The sequence below is a fragment of the Acinonyx jubatus genome, chromosome D2 (assembly GCF_027475565.1).
Source record: "Acinonyx jubatus isolate Ajub_Pintada_27869175 chromosome D2, VMU_Ajub_asm_v1.0, whole genome shotgun sequence".
In the NCBI taxonomy this organism is placed as follows: Eukaryota; Metazoa; Chordata; class Mammalia; order Carnivora; family Felidae; genus Acinonyx; species Acinonyx jubatus.
The window spans coordinates 36379288-36403822 of NC_069393.1; the positions used below are offsets into that span (position 1 = coordinate 36379288).

Here is a 24535-nt window from a genome sequence, read left to right on the forward strand (position 1 = left end):
GCAAAGTCTCCCTTCTTACTGCAGGACTTCTTTGAGCTTTACACGTTGCTATGCATTGACAATCTCACGAAGGGGAGAGCAATGAAGTCTGTCCAAGTTCCAGGGAACCATTTTTATCCTAGAGCATCTCCTAGATCCAGTTTTCTGTAGAACCTAATTAAAGCAGTGAGGATGAAGTCCGACCAACTGTCACAAACGGCACCAAATGTGATCCTGCCTCTCTTTGAACATCTCCGGTGACAGGCAGCTCACCACCTATCATGAGTGCCTGTTGGATTCAGTGACTTCTGTGACTCACGTTCTCTCACCCAATGGTGTGGCGTCACCAGCAACAAATCTAGTGCAAGCCAGTGCATCTTTCAACAGGTGAAGACAACATTTCATGTTTAATGATATAAAGAAAGCACACCTTCCTTGACTTATTGATTCATATCCAAAATATAAACTCTTTGCACAGGATAAAATGAAGAGCCATTATTAAGTCCCGAAGAGGGACTGCCATGCATTTCCTTTAAAAGAAGCCTCACTTAGGGGAGTTTAAAAAAAAACAAAACCTCAAACAAAATCTCAATTTACCTCCAAGTGTACAGACAGTGGGGTCTATCTATTTACTATGAGAACGTTCTTACTAAGAATGCAGGCCCATGACACCTCAGGTCTCTCTGCCACATAGGACATTTGTAGGTGATAGAAAAATTTTATGCAGATTTGCTTAAAATGCAATAAAAAGGGGGAGGGGGCATGAATGAGAGGAAGACAGAGATGGAAATGTGAGCTGTGCGTGAATTTGCCACCAGGCAGCCCTGCAACGGAAAAGGAGAGGATGCTGATGAGATGTGTCAGCAGCACTGTGAGTCACCTAAAGGGAGAAATGAAGGCAATAAATGTCACATATTCGATTAAGCGTATGCCCATGCGCACCCCCATTTTGTTCAACTAGTCCAATTTCATGTGCAAATGGCACTGCAGAGAACGTGTCTATTTAACTCTATTAAGCCAATAGGATTATTTCTGTTTCAAAGATGTAGTTGATACATATTTTCTTTTGGGCTCTAGGAGATAAAGATGGACGGCCCAGCCTACGTATACGGCCCAGCCTACGTATATAATGTTAATGTAAAATGCCACACATGCGATGTTTGGGGGAAGATAAAGGAAAAGACTGGTGTTTTTCTTTCTCTTTCTTCAATAAATCATCCCAAAGACGGTAAAGCAAGTATAGCCTATCTTCTCAGTTCATGGATTCGATTTACATGTTTCCCGGAGGAATATTTAAATGTAGTGGCATGGGAAATAGGGGGGAAATAGCCAAACAGAGTGAATTCTAAGAGTTCTATCTTTGCTCAAGGGGCTGATGATTGTATGGGCAAAAGTAGTCTTTAAAGAGAAGCACAAAGCAGTGACCGTGTAAAGGGACTGAGGTCCGGTGCAGGCAACGTAGATGCTACAACTCACACCTAGAGGTGAGGCCATGCTTGGCCACGACGCATAGTTTTTTCTTAGGGAGATAGCCTCTCTGAGATCAATGTAGAAATTAATATGAATATTCGGAAACAAGATGTTTAACAGAGGTGGGGTGAGTGTATGTGTGTGTCCACATTTAGCCATGGGTGTATCTGTGTGTCTGTAACTTTTCTCATTACAAATGGGTTCTCTGGGACTGTCTGTAACTTTTCTCATTACAAATGGGTTCTCTGGGACTGTCACTCCTGTGCTGTATTACCTTAGAAAATTGCTTCCTAAGGAAGTTCTTCCAATTTCTGCCTTTCAATTTCTTTATTTATTAAATAGGGAATTGAATAGACCATGATCGGAAACCTGTGACTATGAAAAAGGATCTGGCCCACCGCCTGTTTTTGTAAAGTTTCATTGGAACAGTCACACTCATGTATTGTCCATAGCTGCTTTCAAATTACAATGGCAGAGTTGAGTAGTTGGGACAGAGTCCCTATGGTCTGCAAAGCCTAAAATCTTTACTATCTGGCCCTTGACTGAACACCTTACCAACCCTGAAGTAGACTGTCTCTAATATTGATTTTTGCTAATGATAAAGTACAACCAAACAATACAAAAGCCTACTCTGTTTTTTGCCCTCTTTACTTAAATGTACTGCCTTATTCTTAGAAAGATTTCATTTAGCTCACAAAACTGTAATGGAGTACATAGCCACATACATGTAAAGTCTGAATGGGAGAGAATAAGGAAATCAGGACAAAGGGGAAATGAGCAAAGAGACACAGACGTGAAGTCCAGGGGATGTGAACACATGGAATGTAAATCCTGAGATGCTGTGTGTTTCCAGTGGGCCATGAACGTGGCTCGCAGCAGCCACTACAAGGAGAGGGCCATCATCCCTTTCCCAACTTCGTGTTCACTGAAGGTCCGCAGGAAGACCACAGCAATCCCTGGCACAGAGAACCACTTATCCCCGGAGTCTGTGCATACAAGGGAAAACATGACATGGAGTGAACAAAGTCCCAGCAATGCCCAAACAGCTAGGAGTTATCTCCATGGCATTTACTGCCCCTGAAATGTCCCTCAGTGTGGGCCAACCCCAAGTCCCAAAGTGGACTTTGTCACCAATTCTTCCAATATACTCCCCAGTTCTGAAATAAGCATGCATCCTTTTTATAGCCAGAAAATAATAAATATTTTTAATTTTTAAAAAAGATAAAGAAGAGGCACTTGGGTGGCTCAGTCGGTTAAGCGTCCAACTTTGGCTCAGGTCATGATCTCACAGTTGGTAAGTTCGAGCCCCGCGTTGGGCTCTGTGCTGACAGCTCAGAGCCTGGAGCCTGCTTTGGATTCTGTGTCTCCCTCTCCCTCTGCCCCTCCCTTGCTTGCTCTCTGTCTCTGTCTCTGTCTCTCTCTCAAAAATAAACATTTAAAAAAATTTGAAAGATAAAGGAAGCAGTAACCCTTGCCAGCCTGGGGTCCACTTTGATGCAGAACCCCTCAGCCATGTGCTCCGAGACTCTGTCCAGTCTTGCTATTTTTATGAAGCTAAGCCTGACTACCACGGCAGGAGAACCAGGCAGGCTATTCCGAGCCCCAATGCTGAAGCTCCAGGTGTGAACCATAAAAAGCATTGGGGAGTGGTGACTATCATTTATTCTTATTCACACTGAGCTCAACAACTTTATATCTAGTCTATCGATACAAATAGTTCACCCCCTAGATCTCTGTTACTCATCCCCTATGCCCAGGGCCTGGAATAGTGTCTGGGGCAGGTCAGAAATAAGCACTCACTGAATGAATGGTGTGCTTGTCTGAGAGATCTCAGACAGCAGGTGAGTCAATAGATGTGCTGGGGTCGTCTGGAGAATCTTTCCCAACCTGGGCCTTACCCACAAATGCCTAGCTTTGAGACTCTCACCTGTGACAATGAGACAGGTAAGAAAGGGGCCCAGGTGTGGCAGCCAAGCTCCTGTGCCAGGTGTCAAAAAAAATTAAACATTAAATAGGGAAACTCTGAACAGCTGGGTGTCTAGTCTTGCTTTAATCCCATTGTTGCAAGGATAAACATTTGGACAGCTCAAGACAAACACAGCTTTGGGTTCGGAACAGACAGAGATGCTTTCTTGTGCACACTGAAACTTCTATGTGAAATCTGCTCCCTACTCAGAGCAGACACCTGCCTTCTCCTCAAGGAGAGGCCTGTTGCGAAGGCACCAAGACGCCTGCTCTCTTTGTGCAGCGGGACCAGGCCTGCTATGATGGAGCCAGAACAGCCCGGGCAGGATTTTCTCCAAGGAGACCTTCAGAGGGCAGCTGGCATCAGGGGCAAAGAGGCGCAGGCAGACTGTGCTTGTCCATGCAAATGTTAAGAGAATCAGGCCAAACAGCCTCAGGATCTAACTGGCTCAGACAGTAATGTCAAAATGTCACAGCCAAAGCGACAGCTGACAGTGGCTTAGAAAAAGAAGAGGCATTATCTTCGCCTGGGAAGTAATGACACAGAAAGAGCACTAGACGGGGAGTCCAGAGGCCTGCAGGTACGAGCCTGGCTGTGTCACTCAAGGCTGCATGCTCTTCGGCGGGTTACTGCCCTTCCTATGCTTTAGGTTCCTCAACTGCAAACTGGAGACAAATTCATCGATAAGACCCGCTTGCTTGCTTCCTTGTAATGAACCCCGACAACACAACGGCAAAATGGGAGAGACGGAACAAATACAACATGGCCCTTGCCCTTCAACCTGATCGTAATGCATAGCGCCTCACACAGTGCCTGGCTCACGGGAGGCTCTTGATGACGTTACCACGAGCGGTAGCATCAACATGGCTACTGGTGCCCTTGGCTTCTTAGTTCTGCTTCCCTAGCACCACCCACATCCACCCACCTGCCTGCACCGCGTGGTGCTCATTCAGGCCTGGCTGCGGCGGGTCCCCTGTGGTCATCTGCTCACGGCCTGTCCCAGCGGGGTAGCTCACTGTCCTGACGGATCCTAGCACGTCGCGCTCCCGCCTCACCAATCTGCTCCCTACTTTGTCTCCTTGTGTTTCTCTCGGCACAACCACCAGTCGTGATGCCCCTCCCTCAAAATCTCCTTTTCCTACAAAATTCAGTCCGCATTCTTTGGCTGGGCATTTGAAGATCTGACAAGCTGTCACCAGCCCATCTTCCAGGTCTTCTATCCCCTCAGGTGCCTCCTTGTTCGCCGCCTGGGCCTCGCTCCCTCCACGCTCCGTGCCCTTTCTCTGCTGCCACTGTTCCCTCACTCTGGGATGACCCCCTCTACTGTGTAGACATTCATGATGCTAGCTCACAGTTCAATGCTCATCTCAAATGTTCTCTGTTTTATTATGTATTATTTAGGTATTCTTCTCCGCTTCTGGCCCACTAAGTGGTCCCTTTCTTATTTTCAAGCTCAGGGATGCTTCCATCTCTGATATCTTCTCTGTCATCAAGCATCTGCTCAGTTCATCTTGAAATGGAAGTTTTAGCTCAAAGGCTCCACCCGGTGAAGTGCCACAAGGCTTTCTTGATGGCCCCTGTGTCCCCACACTCAGCGACCCCTACGCACACCCACACGATGCTCGTACTCAGCATTTCTCCTCCACACATTCCTTCAATAACTTCCATCCACGGTGCAATGGAAGTAGATCATTCCTTGTTTTCCACAGGGCCGCAAAAAATGCCTAGCCAAGTCATTCTGGTAACTCTCGGCTGATGCCGACGGAGAAAATTAGAGCTGTCGACAGTGGCCATGCAGAAGCGACAGGCGTCACATTTGTGCAACCAAATTGTCTGCTGTTCCTCACCCACCATCACCACCACAGGTATAGCATGCACTGCCTGCATTTCTTTCCCCATGAATGCCCAGACCCAGAACTCACCCTCTGTCAGCTTCCCACACAGAATCCACTCATACACAAGCACGAAACAGCAATGGAGCCTTTGCTGAAGAAGACTGTGCAGGGAGGTGAGGAGGCTGGTAACGGAGCAGAGCCTGCGGCAAGCGACCTACAATCTCACATTAGACGCTCCGTGCCACCCGGTCTCTCCTGGGTCCCACCGACCCGGGAGGTCCTCCTCCATGCAGCATCTGGCCTCGTCAGTTTCCCTCTCCTCCTCTCCAGAACCACAGCTTTAAACCTCTCCCATTTCTATGGTGCCAGCAATCAACATCAGCCACAGCTTCTGGACTTTCCAGAAAGCTCTGCTCCCAAAAGCTCCCTCAGTTAACAGAACCCTGTCCTCCTTGACGGCTGTTTGGCCACCACCTTTGTGATGCGAGCATGACATTCAGTGTCATAGTCCCTCCCTCAAGCGGTTTGTGACATAGTCATCCCAAACATGACGTAGAGTTGTCCCCAAGAAGGATTCTGACGGGTGAAACTTCTACCATCTCCCCACATCTATCGTCACCTCCTCACCAAGCTCTCACCATGAAACACCTTGGGTGTGGCACCTATTTTCCAATGGCCCTGCCTTATCTTTGGTTCACCTAGCTGTCAGGACACTCCCATTCATTCTTTGAGTCAAATTAGTCTTGACCAAGCCCCAGCTTCAGGCCCAGGAAGGGCAGCCCTACAAAACAGCTTCCAGAATCGTAATAAGAAATCATTTGGAATGCAGCATCCTTCTCAGGGAAACTTCTGACCCAGAGCAGACCCGACAGAGCCAATGGGCACATGCCGAGAACTCTATGGATCCTGGCATTTATCATTTATGGGTTCTCTGTGGAATTTTGAGCACAAATTTCTTTGACTCCCTTCTCCTCTCCAGGATTATCAAGGTGTGTATGTGTGTGTGTATGTATGTGTGTGTGTGCACATGGTGTATGTGTGCATGCACACACCTACTCTGCTGGCAGAGGAAATGCCCTACATCCTCCCCAACATACCCCCTTCACCCCAGGTGCTGGCCCACTCTACAGATCCTCCCTCATACCTCTGGCTTACATGCACAGAGAACCAGCCTCTACTCCATGACCCGCTGTTCACCCCCATTCCCCAATAATGGGTAGCTTAGAGAAGACTTGGGAAACATGGTACAATCATGGACCAGACAGCAGGCCTCCCTGAGGAGGAAGGTGTTGGGGACTCACCAGGACTCTGCCAGTCAGTGTCTGGGCAGATATCATCACCCCCGCCCAGTCCTTCACAGAGGTCATCCAGCCGACCTCGGCTGCCACTGCCTCCTCTTTTTCGTCCACTGGCTTGAGAGTGCCATCCGCCTGGCTCGAGCCATTGTTAATCTTCTGGGCCTCCTGGCAACAGAGAGAACAGGGTTGAGAACAGGAACCAACTGGATTTAGTAAACACAACCTACCCAAAAGAATCAAAGTTGGAAAGGTCCTGGCTGACGTGGATGCCGGCTTGAAGGTACAAGGGGCGAGGAGGTGGGATAGACTATGGCTTTGGTTTTCTTTTTTATCTTTTTTAAAAGAATCTTTTCTTTATTCCCTTTTAAAATATCTTTGTGAAAGAAAGAAGAATGAAATTATTCTCTTTCCCCTTTAAAGAAAACAACCACTAAGTTCAGTAGGGAGAGCATCCTGTCTAGGGTCATGGAGTGACTACAAGGAGGCAAGGTTGGCATGCCGCCCACCATTCATACCGTCCTCACAGGAGCACCCTGTCTTTCTGAAGGGAATCTCCATTTGCTCATCTCGATCTATATGGTTCAAAAGGAACTGAAGGCCCACGCTTGTCCCAGGAATGGAGACTCCATTCCATCCCTCAGGAAACAGAGATTGAGCCAGTGATGGTCACATGACCCATGCCAACCCAATACAATTCAAGCCTGGGACTTTTGCTGTAAAGAACAGGAAAGGCAACCTTTCCTAGGAGAAGTGATAGAATACTGGTGTCATCATTTGAACACCTGAATCCAGCTGTGTCTGAAATCCACATAAGACCTTCTTCAATAACTTTTTTAAATGTTTTATTTATTTCTGAGAGAGCACAAGTGGGGGAAGGGCAGAGAGAGAGGGGGACAGAGGACCCAAAGCAGGCTCCTCACTGACCGCAGTGAGCCCGATGTGGAGCTCGAACTCACAAACCGCGAGATCATGACCTAAGCCAAAGTCGGACGCTCAACTGACGGAGCCACCCAGGTGCCCGCAGACCTTTTTAATTACAAAAGAGAATAAATCTCCCTTCATGGCTAAAAACACGCTTGAGGAAACAAGGCTGACCTCTTCAGATAACCGAGCCCCACATGGGGCCCTAAACTGCACACTTTTGTACACAATGTGCCTTTGCCTAAAACACTCTTCTCCCACAGAAGGTCACGGCTTACTCCCTCACTTCCCTCAAGTCTTTGCTCAAATACCACCTTTCAGTGAAATCTTCTCTGGCAACCCTTTGAAAATTCCAACCCTATGGGGCACCTGGTGGCTCAGTCTGTTAAGCATCCAACTTTGGCTCAGGTCATGATCCCACAGCTGGTGGGTTTGAGCCCCGCATCAGGCTCTGTGCTGATAGCTCAGAGCCTAGAGCCTGCTTCAGATTCTCTCTCTCTCTCTGCCCCTCCCCCACTAGCACTCTGTCTCTCTCTCTCTCTCTCTTTCTCTCTCTCTCTCCCCCTCTCCCTCTCTCCTTCAAAAATAAATAAACATTAAAAAAAATTTTAATTCCAACCTTCCTTCCAACAGCACCGCCTTTCGGTTTTATTTTTTACTTACAGTCTGCCTCCCCTACCAAATGCTGTACCTTGAGTGCCTAAAAGTGTGCCTTGCATATAGGTGGCTCTATAAACATGAATGAATAAATAAAAAGGGTTATAAGAGCCAGCCCTTCAATGTGCTTAGGACTACCAAACAAAATACAGGACACCTAGAGAAATTTGAATTTCAGATAGACAACATATTTTTTACATGGCACATGGTTATACTAAACACATTCGTTATATAAACTTTAAATTTAAATTTAAATGGGCCCCCCTGCTCAAATACCCACTGATATCATTTCTGCAGGTACAGATGTATAAAAAGATACCAGCAAATTATATTCACCATTTAAAACCTTTGAATTAATTTTCAAGAGGCACCTGGGTGGCTCAGTTGGTTAAGCGTCTGACTCTTGATTTTGGCTCACGTTATGATCGATCTCACAGAACGTGAGTTTGAGCCTGAATCGGGCTCCATGCATTTGGGATTCTTTCTCTCTCCCTCTCTCTTCCTCTCTCTGCCCATCCCCACTGCCCGCTCTCTAAATAAATAAATAAATAAATAAATAAATAAATAAATAAATAAATAAACTTTTATAAAATTTAAAAACAGAATTAATCTTGAAGGCAAACAGACCCTGGGGACATTGTGAGTTGGAGCACAGGAGAGAAACCAAGGCAGAGGTGAAAACCTTTGTCTGCAGTGAGTGGGGATGGGGCGAGTGAGGAAAGGAGAGCTGAGAGGCATGGGATGACTCATCCTCTTGGGGACTTGCAGGCAGGCAGGAAGCTGCTCCTGACACAGGGTTCTCCCCTTCCGGCCTCCCGTGGCTCAGGGAAGCGGGAAGCCAGAAGAAGCATCAGCACCACTGGGTGCTCATGTTGCATTTCCAAGTATGTTCGGCCCCAGGGAGCTAGAATCGTCTAAGAGGAGGCTGTGGTAAGGGAGTCACAGGGTGGGTACATTTGGGGCCACCTACTGACGTCTGTGGAGTCTGCTGCCTGAGCCAATCTCAGTGGCCTGTTAGGACCCTATGTCTTGACTATGTGGAAATTCTGCACAAGTGGGTGTTCTGGAAATGACAATGGTCCTGACCCAGGGGCCCTCACTAAAAGCCTTAGTGACTGACGGTGTAGTTTCAGCTCTCCTGCTCATGGGACCCCCCCCACCCCCCGTAAGATGGGGACAAGAGGGCTTGCCCCATAGATGCACACAACGCACTTTCAGTTCATTAGTCCTACCACCTCCCGCCTCTCCTTGAGCCACGACACTTTAAAGCAGTGCTTCTCAAGTTCAAGTGGGCATCAGAACCACCTGGAGGCCTTGTTAAAACAGAGTGCCGGGCCCCACGCCAGAACCTGCGTTTCTAAAAAGTTCCCAGAGAACACTGATGCTGCCAGTCTGGCACCCCACGCTGGGAACCCCACTTGGAGAACCACTGTTCCTAATCGTGCCGGCATGGCTTAATCATCCCTGCCCTGATCTAAAATGGGACCCGGATCTTTCCCAGCCTCCCCCTTCACCCAGGACAGAACCACCTGCTTCTTTCAGAACTGGAGAATGTGGGTGGACAAGGGAGAGGTCGGGACAGGGCAAAGCCCTCCAGTCAGAGGCTCCTGCATCTCCCTCTGAGCAGCGCCCCCCGGCAATGTGTCAAAGCTGGTCCGTGGCCACAAGCTGCTCCTCAGCCCTGGAGGCTCAGGGCCCACAGCCACCCCGCAGGCCTTGGGACCTTGGTGGAGAGAACCTGTGGGAAAAGGGCCGGCAGGCAGGGAGCCTTCCCCAGTCACAGTGGTTTCAATGCATCAATAATTCAGAGCGCAAGACGTATATTGCACATGATGCCCTTTGCTAGCCCTCTTAACTATTGTTTTACAAGGCATTCATTATTTTAATTACTTTATGATAGGCAAGGACAAACAGAGACTAAAGAAAGATAATGCCCTTGTTATTATTTGCTTACACTAGATGCTGTGGGCTTAATTACCACGTGTGGGAGGCAGGACTACGGCAGTGGCAGGACAGCGAGGACGCTGCAGCTCTGCAAAGACACTGCCAGCCGGCCAGGTTAGCCATGCTTGGCCTGGGGGAAAGGCCCCCGCCACCTCTGACCTTACTTTGACCAAAGCATTCCTTGCTGGGAGCAGGTACGGCCCCATGCTCTGGAGAAAAGAGGGTAGAGGCCCAGGGAGGAGGCTGTATCCTTGTGGAGACACACAGCAGGGAAGGAACGGGAAGGGACAGTGCCCAGTATCATAGTCACTGGCCACCATTTATCAAACCAGAACTGGGTGCCAGCAACTAAAACTTTAGTGCTTTCCATATACGATTTGATTAGGGTTTATAATAAATCCAACAGGCAGGTGAAATATCCCCATTTTACAGACAGGGTAACTGAGAGCAGGTATTTCTTAGCGGAAGACACAGAGCTTGAGAGGACTTGATCAGCTCGGCCACTTACAAGCTGGCTACCATGGGCATGGTAACTCATGAAGCTTGCCGCCTCCATAGACAATGGGGACAGGCACACTGGCCCCATCCAGGTGGTGGCAAAGCTTACGTGAGACAGTCAATACACAGCACGTGGTATGGTGCCAGGCAGTAACAGTTGCCCAGACAGCATCCACGGATGGGACTGGCCTCCAAGGATATTCAGCTAAAACGGCACCACTTCATTGATTGGTGGCCCTGAGAGGGACGCTAAACCCACTAGGCGGGGACACTGACCCAGAGAGGAACTTTAACAAATAATTACAGAACGGAGGATAAACGCGTGTAGGTTCTAACAGCTATGACTATTCAATGAGGCGATGGGCCCCTGGGAAGGAAGGCAGCATGACTTCTGGAGGGGTTCCATCAGGAGTTGTGTGGCATCCCCCCAGGGCAGCAGGGGCAGGGATTCCTACATAGAGTGAGCCCTGGACCAAGTGACCTCTTAGATTCTTAGATCCCTTCTGATTCTGAACTCCTTCAGATCAGCCTCCCATTGGAGATGAGGAGACTGAGGGCCAGAAGGAGGCTGCCGCTTGGGTCCCAGGACATCATTCTCTCTCCAATGCCCCCAGGACATTGCTGGCGTGGGGGGGGGGGGGCAGGCAGCCCTTTGTTCTGAACGGCAAAGTGGGCATCCATCAAACCTTCCACTTCCCACTGCAGAGAAGGACCCAGCTACCCTTCAGGGAAGACACCTGAGCAGGGTCAGGCAGGCTTCCCTGAGCATCAGGAGCAATCTGACCCTGATCCCCACTCATTCTGTGTGTGTGCACCCCTGGGTGTGTGTGTGTGTGTGTGTGTGTGTGTGTGTGTGTGTGTGTGTGTGTGAGAGAGAGAGAGAGAGAGAGAGAGAGAGAGAGAGACACCCCACAAGTTACAGGCTCCAGCTACCCTTGCCTCAGACAGGACACCATAGATTTTCTGAAGAGACTGCGAGTGGGTAGGGCCTGCGGGCATGTCCTGAAAGCTACAGATCCAGCAACAGCCAACCCCTTGAGAAAGGAGTTCAGTCTTGCTTTGGAGGCCACTCTTCCCTCCAGCCCTGCCTTCTGTCTCCACCAGAGTCTTACATAAAACAAGCCACGCTACCTCCTGCAGACAGCACAGGACAACATCTAATCTCAGTGCCCAGCCCGGAGGACGAAGAGGGCTGCCAGGCAAGAGTGCAGGTACAGGGGTCTGGGGGTACACTGGAGAGCACAGTGGCCGGCAGTCCCCTCCTCCCGCCTGCTCTCACAGGCAGCCTCTCACGGGTCTCACACCTCCTGTGTCACCTGTGGCCAAGGGCCTGACTGGACCGCAGGCCCCTGGTGCTCACTATACAGAGCACACATCTGCTGGATATTTAGGCATTGCTTCTGAATCATACGATCAAAGACGGAAACCTGAGAAGGGACCTCGGCAATCCCTTCGGATGCCAACCCCGCTCACTATACAGATGGGAACACAGGGGTGGGGGGTGGCTGGAGAGGAAGCCACATGCCCAGTCCCACCCAGCCCAGCCAAAAGTGAAGCCCCAGCGGCTCTGTGGCTCTCATGCTTGTTGCCTCCTGGACAAGATGATTCTTCCTCCCGAGTGTAGCCTAAAGGAACCAGCCACTCCCTAGCACACCCCTCTCTCTGATGCACCAGCCTGCAGCTTGGCGTTCCGGTGTTCCTGGCACTGGCAGAAATGACTGGTCCAGGCTTTGAGTCAGGGGCCATGGTAGGAAGCAACCTTTCTTGTCTTCGAAGGGCCTGGCTTTCCCCAGCAATGGGGGCAGCCCTGGCCCCTCACTGGAGAGCAAGCCTGTTCTAATCCCAGGACCCCACAGCCCCCAGTCCTCAAATCTAGGTCCCCTCTGTGTCTCTCCTCCTTCCTGAATTGGACCCAGTATACTGCAAACTTTGGGTTTGTGGTGTGGTAGGAAGAGCTCCGAGGATCAAAATACTCAAAGCCAAGTCCGGTTTTTCTGGATGGCCTTGGACAAGTCAGTCCATTTCCAAGAGCCTCTTCTGTAAACAGCAATGAGTGCTGCCTTGCAATCTGATAAGGTGGAGCATAGCACTTTCTGAAAGCACCGAGTGGGATGGGCGATGGTGGCATCACTGTTCTCTGCTCCTGGGCAGGAAGCAATGCTGCTCTGGAGAAAGGGGTTCCAGACCCCAAAGCCAGGCCTCACAGAGCCCATGGCTCAGCTGTCAGATCCCCAGCCAGCTGCATCTTGCAGGGCAGGGCCCCCATTATCTCCCTGAGCCCCAACAGGATGTTGCAATTGCCAGGTCCTGCCAGGTGGCCCACTGTGCTGGCCACACCCTCCTGTGAGACACATCACACCTGCTCCCACCTGGCCGGGCTCACTCACCCCAGGTACACTCGTACCCACACCTGTCAGGCGGAGCCAGGTCAGGCCACCCTGGGCACCGCACCTGCTGCGTGACTACAGAAGGGATGGGGGTCAGCTGCTGGGAGGAATCCAGAGTTCCCTTCCTGCTCCTGCTGGGACTGCCCCCAGTAGGCCCATGTCTGTCTCGAGTTTGATTTCATCTGGGTTCTTTGGACACAGGCTCCTCATCCCAGATCTGGGAAGTTGCTTAAACGGTGATCATCTGGTAGGAAAACTACTCTTAAAAATGTAAGTCAGATTATGTTGCGGCTGTGCCGACACCCTCCTGTGGCTCCTCGTCCCACTTGGGAGGATAAGTCACAGCCTAACACAGTCCAACGCACCCAATCTGTCCGCGCCTCCCACCACCCTCCTAGTCTCCCACTCACTCACTCACTCCAGCCCAGTCAGCCTCCTTGTGCTTCCAGAATGTTCCAGGCTGCTCCCCCCGGCCTAGATAGCCCCTTGGTTGCTTCCCTCGCCATTCTCAGGTCATTGTCACCTTATTACTGAGAGGCAATTACTGAAAATGACACCCTCCCCACCCTGACCACCCCCACCCTTGCTCTATTCCTCCTCAGAGCATTTATACGCTGCTAGCCTGCCGACTTCGATCGTCCCTTATGGTCTATAAGCTCCACAAGGGAAACACTTCACATTTCTTTTGTCCACTGCCCTGTCCTCAACGGTGGAGCATTGTGAGCTCTGAGTAAGCACCTGCTCCATGTGGGTGAGAGACAGGAGCCAAGGGTTCAGGAAGGAAGGGAAGAGGGAGGGAAGAAGGACAGCTGCAGCAAATGGGAAGTCGGCTCCAGGCCCGCAGAGCATCTGGAACGGGTGGTATTACTAACGAGGGGTAACGACACTAACACGGGCCACTGCCGCTGAGCGCCACTGCAGTAACTCTATGGCGCAGGCAGGAATGCACTGGCAGCAGAGGGGGGGATGAGTGGCTGGCCCAGGAAGACACAGTCAGAATTGTAACTCAGCTGTCTGACACCACAAAGAGGCGAGTACCTGTCCTGACGTCCTTCCAGGGACAGCGTGAGGAGTGAAGGGGATGATGTGTGCAGAAGGGTTATGGACTACTGCAAAGTGCCCATGAAGGGTTTATTACCATTCTGAGCACTCGATTCACCCCACTTCCGGGTACCACGGGTACCGCAGAGACCCTTCTTCAAGCCTTGAGAGGGTGATGAAATCAAGGACAGAGAAACATGGTTCCTTTCTTGGCCAAGAACCAGCTTGGAGACATAAATCACCCTTCACAGAGCAATGCATCCAACTGGAAATGAACATGGCCAGCTGACAGGCCATGAAGCCTTCCTCCTAAGCACTAAGGTGTCCTATGCAGATGTGGCTGAAGGTGGAGATAAAGCTTCCCAGGTGCTTCTGCATCCTTGGAGGGCCTCAGTGGGCAAATCCTCAAGGAGTCCCGCAAGGCCTGAGGCACCTCTGGGGTGTGACAGGGAATCGGGGGACACTGCAGGGACGGGAGCCAGCCCCATCCCTCGAAGTCCCATAGCTGCGCCCCCTGCCCAGAGTCTTGAGCCACAGGCTATTTCCTGGATGTTCAACTTCCACAGGGCTGTGGGGGAAGAAAGGATCCAGAAACCTCCATCTGTCCTCTCTCTGGGTCTCACTCTGAGACCCACTCTTCTTCACGTTTCCCTGGTCATCATCAGAAACCCATTTCCCGGAGCCTATACTGAAGGATTCTGCTCCTGAACTATCCCTTTCATCCACCTGGAACCCCAACCCTCACCCCCTCTCCAGTGGCAGCTCCCCACCTCTCCTGCACCCTCTTGTCCTCAAAACTGACCCAGCAGCCCTGCATGCAGCTGCCCTCAGCTGAGCACAAGAGTCTTTCTCTCTCACTAGAGGAATGGTGGCAGGCGAAGAGCTCTGGGCTGCAAGTTAGGAAGCTGGCATTCTAGCCCCAGCTTTTCCAGGAATAGGCTGTGTGGCCTTGGCCAGTCATCCAACCTCTCTGAGCAGAGCCCTCAAATGAGAAATGAGAGGGAGCAATGGGTTAAGCCCATAGTATTCTGTTCGTTGGGGCCCAGCATCGCATAATCTGTGAGACGCTTTAGAAGGTTAGCAAAGGAGGGTAGCGGAGGCAAGGCTACGGCCCCCCCGTGAAAATCCAAGCATCTCTGCATTGAGCCGTTTTCACCAAGTAAGGTCCCGTGCTAGATTGGGTCTGAATGAAGTGGTTTTCTGTGGGGGAAAAAAAAAAAGTTTGAAATCCACTGAGTCAAAATCCATAGGCCCATTTTAGCTTTTAAAAAATGCTTTATTTTGTGGCACAGTTTGGCCTAAGACCCAGAAATGCTTGAACTTTAGTATCTGTAAACCCACGGGGGGGCTAGTGGTACCTCCATGCAGGCTACTGGCTCCTCTGCCTCAGGCCTAAACATTGGGGAACGGTCCTCCAGACACCCCTGCTTGTTCCAAACAGGCCCACAGGAAATCCCTCCAGCAGCCTCCTTTACATCCTGGGTGTGTGGCCCAGCAAGGGATTCTCTCAGGTACTGATAATCCTATGTATTAGGGATTAGGCCGATTACCTAAAGCAGCTCAGGCAAATAAAGCATAATGTGGGCACCACCAGCTGGGATTTTCATGGCGAGAGCTCTGCAGAGAAAGGAAAAGGAGGAGTGCACTGCTCTGCAGCACAGAGAGGGGGTAGCCCCGACACGTATGGGTGGGGGCAACAGGGCAGCAGAGGATCTGGGCCCCACCTGGAGCTGGTGTGAGGAGGCAGTGAGACTGGTGTCTACCCTGGAGAAGTTCCAATTATCACACCCCTCCCTTGCAGCTCAGAGCGTCCCCGCACCTCACAGCCTCCCCATCCATCCCCCGGGAGCCCACAGGGACAGGAGGACCCACACGCATGCCAGATGAGCCTACCCAGCAGCTATTACACTTGCTAATGACAGGCTACACCTCTAGGGAAGGCATACAGTGCCCACGGACGCAGGCCACAGGAGCTTAAAAAGAAGGCTGGACAAAGCCAAGTGCTCTGAGATGTCAGAAAACCATCCGAGTTTACTGGGTCTCTCTGCTGGTCATAAGACACTTGTTCATCACAGGCATTTTTAGCTACTGCTTCCCGGGTGCACTGTCCAGTTTCTCACTCCTAGGAGTCCCCTGGGCTGTGTGTGAATAACTGCTCTTCATAGGTCTTTGTGGGAGAAAAAGGTGACAGAAGAAAAAGGCTAGGTGACCTTTAACAAGGCACTTGCCATCTTTGTGCCTCAGGTTTCTTTGTCTCGAATTCAAAGGGGCTGTGTAAACACTCCCCGAGGCTCTGTCTTCTTGCAAACCACCTGACCTTGAGGTCTGGATTGTCAGCCCCTCCCTTGCATGAGTCCCTGAATATGAAGTGCTGGGGGAGCCTGGGGCCCTTGCTGGCTCCTGTCAGGAGAACACTGTACTGCTCGCCAGTCTCCAGGGCACTGAGGGGGCTCAGCTGGCCCTCAGGAAGTCCTTGGTTCCCTCCTGCATCTACAGGCTGTGTTTTCTACTGACGGTTTTACACCATCTTATTTAATTCTCACAATAAGCCTGCAAGGTAGGAATGTCATAAGACTTAGAGAGGTTGAGTAATTTCCAAGATCACTCATCTCCTAAGTGGCAGCACGGAAATTTAAATCCAGTTCACTCTAAGACTAAAAGCCATGTTTTTTCTCTACTCCTTGTTGCCTCAGGATTGGCAAAATGTACAAAGAGATGGGATCTCCTCCTAAAATGCTGTTTATTACTACTACTGAAACTATCATCTTACACCCGGTGGCTTCTAACTAACAAAATTTTGTAGCTCAGACATCTAAATCTGGTCATGCCATATACAGATAGGGAGTTGGAGAAATGGCCCAGAGAAGGGGGTTCCAACCTGGGAACAGAAGGACCCATTAGACATAATGTCCCATGGTGTGACATGTTCTCAAATGGCCACACTAGCTGCTTAAAAATCAGTAAGTCAACCCCTAACTTTATATCTCAGCCACTACACCATACATGCAGACTGACGATCTCCTTCTCCTTCAATTAGCTTAACAAAATGACAACATATGTGATAGCCCAGAGTTCACTACTGGGACCTCAGAGACTTGGAATTGTGTTAGCAGAGACCCCAGCTCTGATCCCTCAGCCAGACTGACCCAGGCTGGGCCCAAGTCAATGCATTCACCTGCAAAGACATGGCCACCGAACTTCTGGTCTGCAAGGCAGAATGGGAGAATGGCTCATGCACCATCCAGACAAGAAAATTGTCACAGGGGCCCAGTCGGAAGACAAAAATGACATGTGTTTTAGTTGAGGAATAATTTGTAATCACACCCAGAAAGTCTGAGGCAGGGCTAGAAGTTCAGAAGGATTAATAATAAAGGTAATTTTCTGAAGGTAGTGTCTTGGTTAATCCTATTAACAGGATTACAGGTTAGACACTATTATCCCCATTTTGAAAATGAGAAACTGAGGGGCACCTGGGTGGCTCCGTCAGTTAAGCGTCTGACTTCGGCTCAGGTCATGATCTCACGGTTTGTGGGTTCGAGCCCCACGTCAGGCCCTGTGCTGACAGTTCAGAGCCTGGAGCCTGCTTGGGATTCTGTGCCTCCCTCTCTGCCTCTCCCCCGCTCATGTTCTGTCTCTCTGTCTCTCAAAAATAAATAAATGTTAAAAAAAAAAAAAAAGAAGAAGAAGAAGAAAGAAAATGAGAAACTGAGGCACTGAAGCTCTCTGAAGGTGTGAGGTTAGCACGACAACCTTACAAATCCCAGTGAGGACCATGAGCTCAATATAAATCCTTTTCTTTTTTTTTTGTAGGAAGAATCTTGCATTTTATAGGAAGGCAATCTAGCATGACTTCTTTCTTCGAGGAGAGTACTCAAACCCTTCAAAAAAACTTTTTTTTAATGAAATGAAGCTCAGGGTTACAGAGGTCAAGGTTGCAAGCAACTTCATAACTTGTGCAGTCTGATTCCTTCTCTTCAGAAAGGAAGTGTCTAGGGTCATGGAAGGAGGAGGGCCTTTTCAAGGAAACACAGCCTATTCAAAATTGTTTTTTAATGTGTATTTATTTTTGAGAGAGACAGAGTGCCAGTGAGGGAGGGGCAGAGGGAGAGGGAGACACAGAATCCGAAGCAGGCTCTAGGCTCTGAACTGGTCAGCACAGGGCCCGACGCGGGGCTCAAACCCACGAACCATGAGATCATGACCTGAGCTGAAGTCGGATGCTTAACTGACTGAGCCACCCAGGCACCCCCAAAGCCTGCTCATATAAGAGACTATGTAGAACCCCACGTGGCTGAGAGAGGGCATGAGAAGTGTGGGAAGCACGAGTGTTGTTGTCTGAGAGCCAGAGTCTGACTCCAGCCTTCCCCTCTTACCACTGTGCAACCTGGAACCTCATCCTAGCCTCAGTTTCCTCATTGGAAAAACAGGCTTACAAATACCTGCCACAAGAGAACACCTGTAAGGATCAGCCATCAAGATAAATGCTACACAGTTGGTGAGGGCTCAGTAAACAGCAGCTATTATTATTAGCTAAGTGCCCAACGACCTGTTCAAGGTCCCACAGCTAATAGAGCTGATCAGAATGCGAATCCATATTTTCTAAACCGCAAACCTCATTCCTGTTCACTTCACCAAAGTGGAGGCCAAATCCAGTTTCTAGTCAAGACAGACTGGCGATGCATAACTAGGACCCACAGGAAATCCCAAACGCTCATTTTCATAAAAGAAGGCAGAAATCTCCACATCACAGTCAAGTTAACTTTTATGACTAAGGTTAATTGGGGAGAGGGAGGGGAAGACAAGTGAATCAAAACATGGATATGGACATGGTTGGGGAAAAAATGAATGCTTCCCAAAGACAAGGAGTTTAGATGTTGGAGGGACCGGTTCACCTGGCCAGTGAGGTCATGGACTCTTCCTGTCTCTCACCTTCACCCGGCTTCTGAAAAGCAACCCGAGACCATTTGGAATGTCCCCACTTCCACAAAGGAGGTACTGAGAGGGAAACAGTAGAGGGTTGAGAGGGGAGAAGGAAGGGAGCCCATTGCCAACTGTGGATCTGGCTGTATGGGGTCTCACTCTCCACAGCAAAGGATGCTGGGAGGTTGGCTCATAGGCCCTCTGGTTCCAAGGTCCCCACATGTTGGGCCCATGACTGTGCTGCTCCAGGAGGGAGTTTGAAAATAAAAAGCAACAGCACAATGTAATGATGTATGTCAGTGAAAGACAGCCAACATTCTTCTCCAGGGAAGAAGTGTCCTTTTCTTTGACATTATGTCATCACTCCTTTGTTGGGTATTAATATGCCCTTTTAATGAAATGACAATGATGGTAGAGCTGGCATTTGACAGTTTCTTCTTTATGTCCCTGCTTCTCAAAATAAAAACCTGGCAACCCTGTGATATATTCTCTATGTTTTTAAGTTTAATTGAGTATCCCATGGAAAGTCTAGGAACCACTCACCTACTCCTGATTCTACAGATGGGAAGTTAAGGCCCAGAGAGGCTCTGCTCATAATGGCCACGGTCCCCTACATGGAGCTTAGGATGTGTCCATCAGGCCCATCAGGGACAGCCTCAGGGCCAGGAAAGGTAGGGCCCAAGGGACAGAGACAATGTCCCTCAGCTCAGCCAGTGCCGGTTGGTCACGAGAGCAGGAAGAGAAGGGAATGCGTTCGTTTTCAGGGCTCAGGGCCATACTGAAGGGTCCTGAACTACTTCTGAAGGCTTCACTACGACTGTAGGAAGAAGTGCACAAAACTACCAGCGCAGCCGTAGCCAGGGCCCCACGCCACCATTCAGGGGCCAAGTGGGGAGAAGAAGTTTACCTGCAGACTGCAGGTGGGAGGAACTGCTTGTGGCTGAACATTGTTCTCCAAGTCAACAGACAGAGGCAACATGAGGTGACAAAGTGAATTAACTTGTGAACACTCCAAGGGACAGTCCAATGTCCCGAATGGGACAGACCACCTCCATCCCCTTGGCTTGACCCACTTTTCCTCCTCACGCCTGCCGCTACCTAACATTGTGCACGGGTGGGCTCGCTCTCTATCAGCCTCCACGACAGCATGAGCTCCTAGAGGCCCGGGTCTTGGCTCAACTTGTTCACACATCCTCAGAGCCCGGGACCTGCCTAGCACACAGAGGGGACTTAATGATGTGCTGAAAGAATTATTGGACAAATTCTGGTTTTCGTTTTGTTGTGTTTTGTTTTCCCTCTGTTCACATCTTCCAGAATCTCAAAATCCTCCCCCGTCTCCACTGCCTGCTGCACAGAACTTGAGGGGTTTGAGTTATCCCTCAAGGCCTGCTCTTCAGGCTTGTCTGCTGCCCTTCCTGCTGTTCACTGAGCTTGCTTTCTCACTGGATTTCTCTGAGAGGACTTGGTCCTCCTTAGTGCCAATCTCTGTGCTAGCTGTTCCCACTCCTGGGACACCTAGTCCATTGCTCTCCAGTCGGTTTCATCCCCGTCAATCAAATCCAGGGGCCCAGTGAGGTCCTCTACTGCCCACAACCCCCACAGCTCCCCCTGTCCCAAATGCAAGGCTCACTATCCATTCCTCTCACTTGTCACTGGACAGACACAGGCTGGGAGCCATAGTTGTCTTTTTATCCATGTATGTCCCATCGCCCCCATTAGCCTGAAAGCAACTTGAAGTCAAGGCCGAGTGTTAGGCATACAGCAAGCGATTAACAGGTATGTTATGACTGAGTAAATTAAAACGCTGCTTAGTAGGTACTGGAAAAGCAAGCCCTTTTCTGGGCACCACTGATATCCTGGCTAAACCAGGCCGGTCTCCCCAACTTGAGGCCAGCACTGAGTCCTGCCTCCAGAATTGCTGCTCCCCAGTGCAGCTACACTTTCAAATACAAACACCAAATCCCAAACAAGATCAGATGTCATGGGGCTTCTGAGAGGCACTTGCCTCACCAGACACGTCAGTCAAAAAAAAAGATGAATGCTCTTGTTTACAAAAGCATTTGTCCCAGTCCAGGAAAATTTCCACCATGATTTAGGAGTTAATCCAGCCTGTGCCTATGGACCTCTCACCGACTAAACATCTTTCTGCCTCTTCCATCTGCAGAACTTGGGATGGGGTTTGGCTTCAGGTCAAAAGAGCAGTCCCAGTTAGGTCGCCCCACTGCCTTTCCCAATGCATCGCATGACCCTCATTCAGGAAACCAAGGCTGAGCAGAGAGGCCTCGGGAGGCAGAAAGATGGCCAGGTTACCAGGCACACCATGCACTCTGGACCTAGCGATGTAATCGGCTGCCCAGTGTGGCCGCCCGGGCTCAGACGTCCAGGGCTCCGCACAGCTGCCGGTCACCTCATGCTTTGATTCCGCACCCACCTCAGGAAGCTGGGCTGGACTCCGAAACCTCAACCTCCTATGCTCCTGAGTTCCCACAACCCGAGTCTGGATCTAGGTTTCCAACACGGCAGCCAAATACAAGAGAGTCTGGACCAGCTGCTAATGTGAAATAACAGCAATAACTCAACAGCCAGGGGAGAAGCGAGCGGACTTCTATTTCTAACCAGTTCAGATGACTATTTCTCCTAGATCCCTGATGGGAGTGAGGACTGGTGAGCACCCCAGCACTGCAAAGCCTCAGCTCTCTACTTGGCACCCCTAGGTCCATCAATCTCCTTCCTCGCTGTGGCCTGGGACCCCTCCAACCCTGGACGGCGGAGAGAGGCTCAGCAGCTGTGAGAACCTTCTTTCTCAAAGAAGGTTTTTCCAAAATTATATCAGGTTTCCTTCTACCCCAGCTTGTCAGCGGGGGACTCTTTTGCCTAACATGGTTGAGGAATGTCTTAGAAACTGGTGTGATTCAGTCTGGCTTCAGATGAGGTTTTCCACCCAGACAGAGAACACCGAGTGTCTGGACACGGCAGCTCACTACCCCCGGGGGCACCCACACCCTTTCCCTGTCTCCAGACCTCAGTCAGCAGGGCACAGTTGAGAAAGTGGCAGGTCCAGCCCAAAGATGAAATTAGATATAGGAAACAAGTGAACAGGAAGCTGAAAGGTCTTGCTCACACACTTGCATACACAGGGGCTCCCTCCCTACAGCATCCCTCCCTTCCCCCCCCCACCCCACTATTCTTAATTTGCAAATCTGGTTGCAATGAACCCAGTATAAACATTGAGGAGCTAATGGGGAAGGTGATTCAACAACTGAAATCTCGAAAGGCACACACCTTTCTCTCGGTAGAGAGGGCAAACTCATTTAGCCTTCTCTTCCAATGGAAATGGTTTTTCTTCTCTTGCCTGTTCAGACTAGCCTCCTTCTATAAATAAGACTGTAACCAGAGGGGGGCCAAGACAATTGTTAGAAAATGCAGTCTGCAAAAATGTCTGTAACCTGAATGTCAGGTTTGCTAATGAACTACTACTGAAGTGTTGTTAGTTCTGCACATTCTCCCCTGAGGACCCACAATCTCCCTTGGACAAAAAGAAACATGCCTTCCTTCCATTAGTGCTCCGCTCCATCTACCGTGCTCAGGAGACGGTATGTCATATCAGGCAGGCATGGGGACGAAGATAACACGAAAGGGAAGCTTCTTTTATACCTCCCAAGTTTGTTACTGTACAGATCTAACTACAGCAATGAGGACAGGGGCCCCTGCCTGAGTGCTGTGGTCCTCACCTGACCAGGCATCCTGCGAGCCCCACATTTCCATAGCAACTGTCAGTCCAGCCCCTACAACTCCCTGAGAGGGGACCTTCTTTGTGTGGGCAGCTCTGGAAGGAAGGTCGTATTGTTGTCTGAATCCCAAGTCTCTGTTTTTCTTCTCCTTCTACAGCTGCTTTTCTGACCAGGAGCCTGACAGAGGTAGCTGTTAGTATTTCTTAGCATTGACACATCAGAGGTGAGAAGCTGGCCAAGGAGAAGGGACGTAGAGAAGCTTCTGGAGATACTTGGCAGTATTCTACTTCTGGACCAAGTTGGTTATAACTATTTTGTCATGATTATTCACTATTTTGTACTTTTATGTTTCTACACTTTTCTGTATATTTGTTATATTTCACTATTTTTAAGACTTTAAAAATAAATCAGCCAAACTGTTCTTAAGGGACCCATCATCATCACCCTCATTTATTAAGTATCTTTTGGCAAAGGACAGAAGACCAGATTACAAATGACTCTGTGTCACAGCCTGGGACAACAGAACCGAGAACCAAGCAAACTGCATTGAAAGTCACTGGTCTTGGGGTACAGCCAGGGGCCAGGCACCAGCCAGAAGAAAGAAGTAGAAGCAGAGGTCAAAGGCAATCAGAAATAGCCATAGGAGGGAAGGGCTAGAACCCTCCAAGAGGACTTGCTGATACAACAGTTGCTATTGGCTCAGGTTAAAGGCTGTGCCTATAAACAAGGTCATGGGGAGGAAGGGTGTGTTTTATGAGTTGTACTTGCTTCAGAAGGTCATGAAATGACGTAGGCAGGGCCCTAGCCATCAGACAAAGAGTGAGCCTTCCACCATCCTGCACTGCTCCCCCAGCCCTTCCCTGTACACACCTCATACCATCACAAACCCATCACTTCGCTCATGTTGGATTCATTATCCCTCGCCTCCTTCCCAATTCCTACAAGTTCTTCGAGACTCAGTTTAAATGCCACCTCCACCGTGAAGCCTCTCCAGATCTCTTAATTAAAATTAATATCTGCCATGAGTGTTCACTCAACACTTACTCTTTGCTCCCTAAGAGAACTACTTGCTCCCCTGGTTATGAGCCCTCGCTACATTCAAGCACTGTGGATACATCCATCATTCTCCCAGCTAAGAATCTTGAGGTCAGAAACCTGACCTTATTAATTCTTATAGATATAGAATATAGTTATATTATCTGTAGAACATATTCTATAGTAAGTGTATATGTATATACATATGTATATATGTGTATATAGTGTGTACATGTATATATACACACACATATATATATATTCTTATTCTATCTCTGGCACCATGCCAGATACATATGTAGTAGGTGTGCAACAAATAATACATGGTGATTAATAAAAAGGCTTTAAGAGGAGGCAGGCCCAGCACCAAGGAGACAGTTTCTTTAGGTTGTCAAGGAGAGCACAGAACCTGCAGGAGGGAGGGTAAATGTCATAGATGTCATAAAGAGCCGTCACATCCCAAATCCACTTCTCTCCAGCCCCATTCTCTCTCCCGTGATGGACAGTCAAACTTCATAATTATCTGTGCACTGCCACTCTTGTTACAGTCCCCATCCGTTCCCCACATCGAAGCCAGAGAGACCTTGCAAAGTTTAGATCGCTCATATCATTCCAGTGCTTAAACTCTCCAATTCATTCCCATTGTTCTTAGGGTAACACTCAAAATCCTCAGCATGACCTTCACAGATGCTCTCGTATGTCTGGCCTTTGCCTGGCATCCATCCGGTCACATATGGAACCACTCTTGGCTCAGCTTCCTTATGTTCCAGCCATACTGGACTTCCTTCCACTCCTTCAGTGGGTGGTCCTCTTTTCTGATTCTTGGATTCGCAGGTACAGTTTCTTATATCAA

The 24535-nt window shown here is 49.5% G+C and overlaps 1 protein-coding gene across 23 annotated transcripts in view; it reads right to left on the minus strand.

Moving 5' to 3' along the window:
- The window catches only part of KCNMA1 (potassium calcium-activated channel subfamily M alpha 1), a 727849-nt gene that overhangs the window by 500520 nt on the left and 202794 nt on the right, over window positions 1-24535 (minus strand). For all 23 annotated transcript variants that reach the window (XR_008292014.1, XM_027062348.2, XM_027062381.2 and 20 more), the window contains exon 2: window positions 6552-6713. Coding sequence is in view for 22 of the 23 variants with exons in the window: in XM_027062348.2 (XP_026918149.1) it covers window positions 6552-6713 (162 nt within the window). In the remaining variant the exon portion in view is untranslated. The remainder of the gene's footprint in view (window positions 1-6551; window positions 6714-24535) is intronic.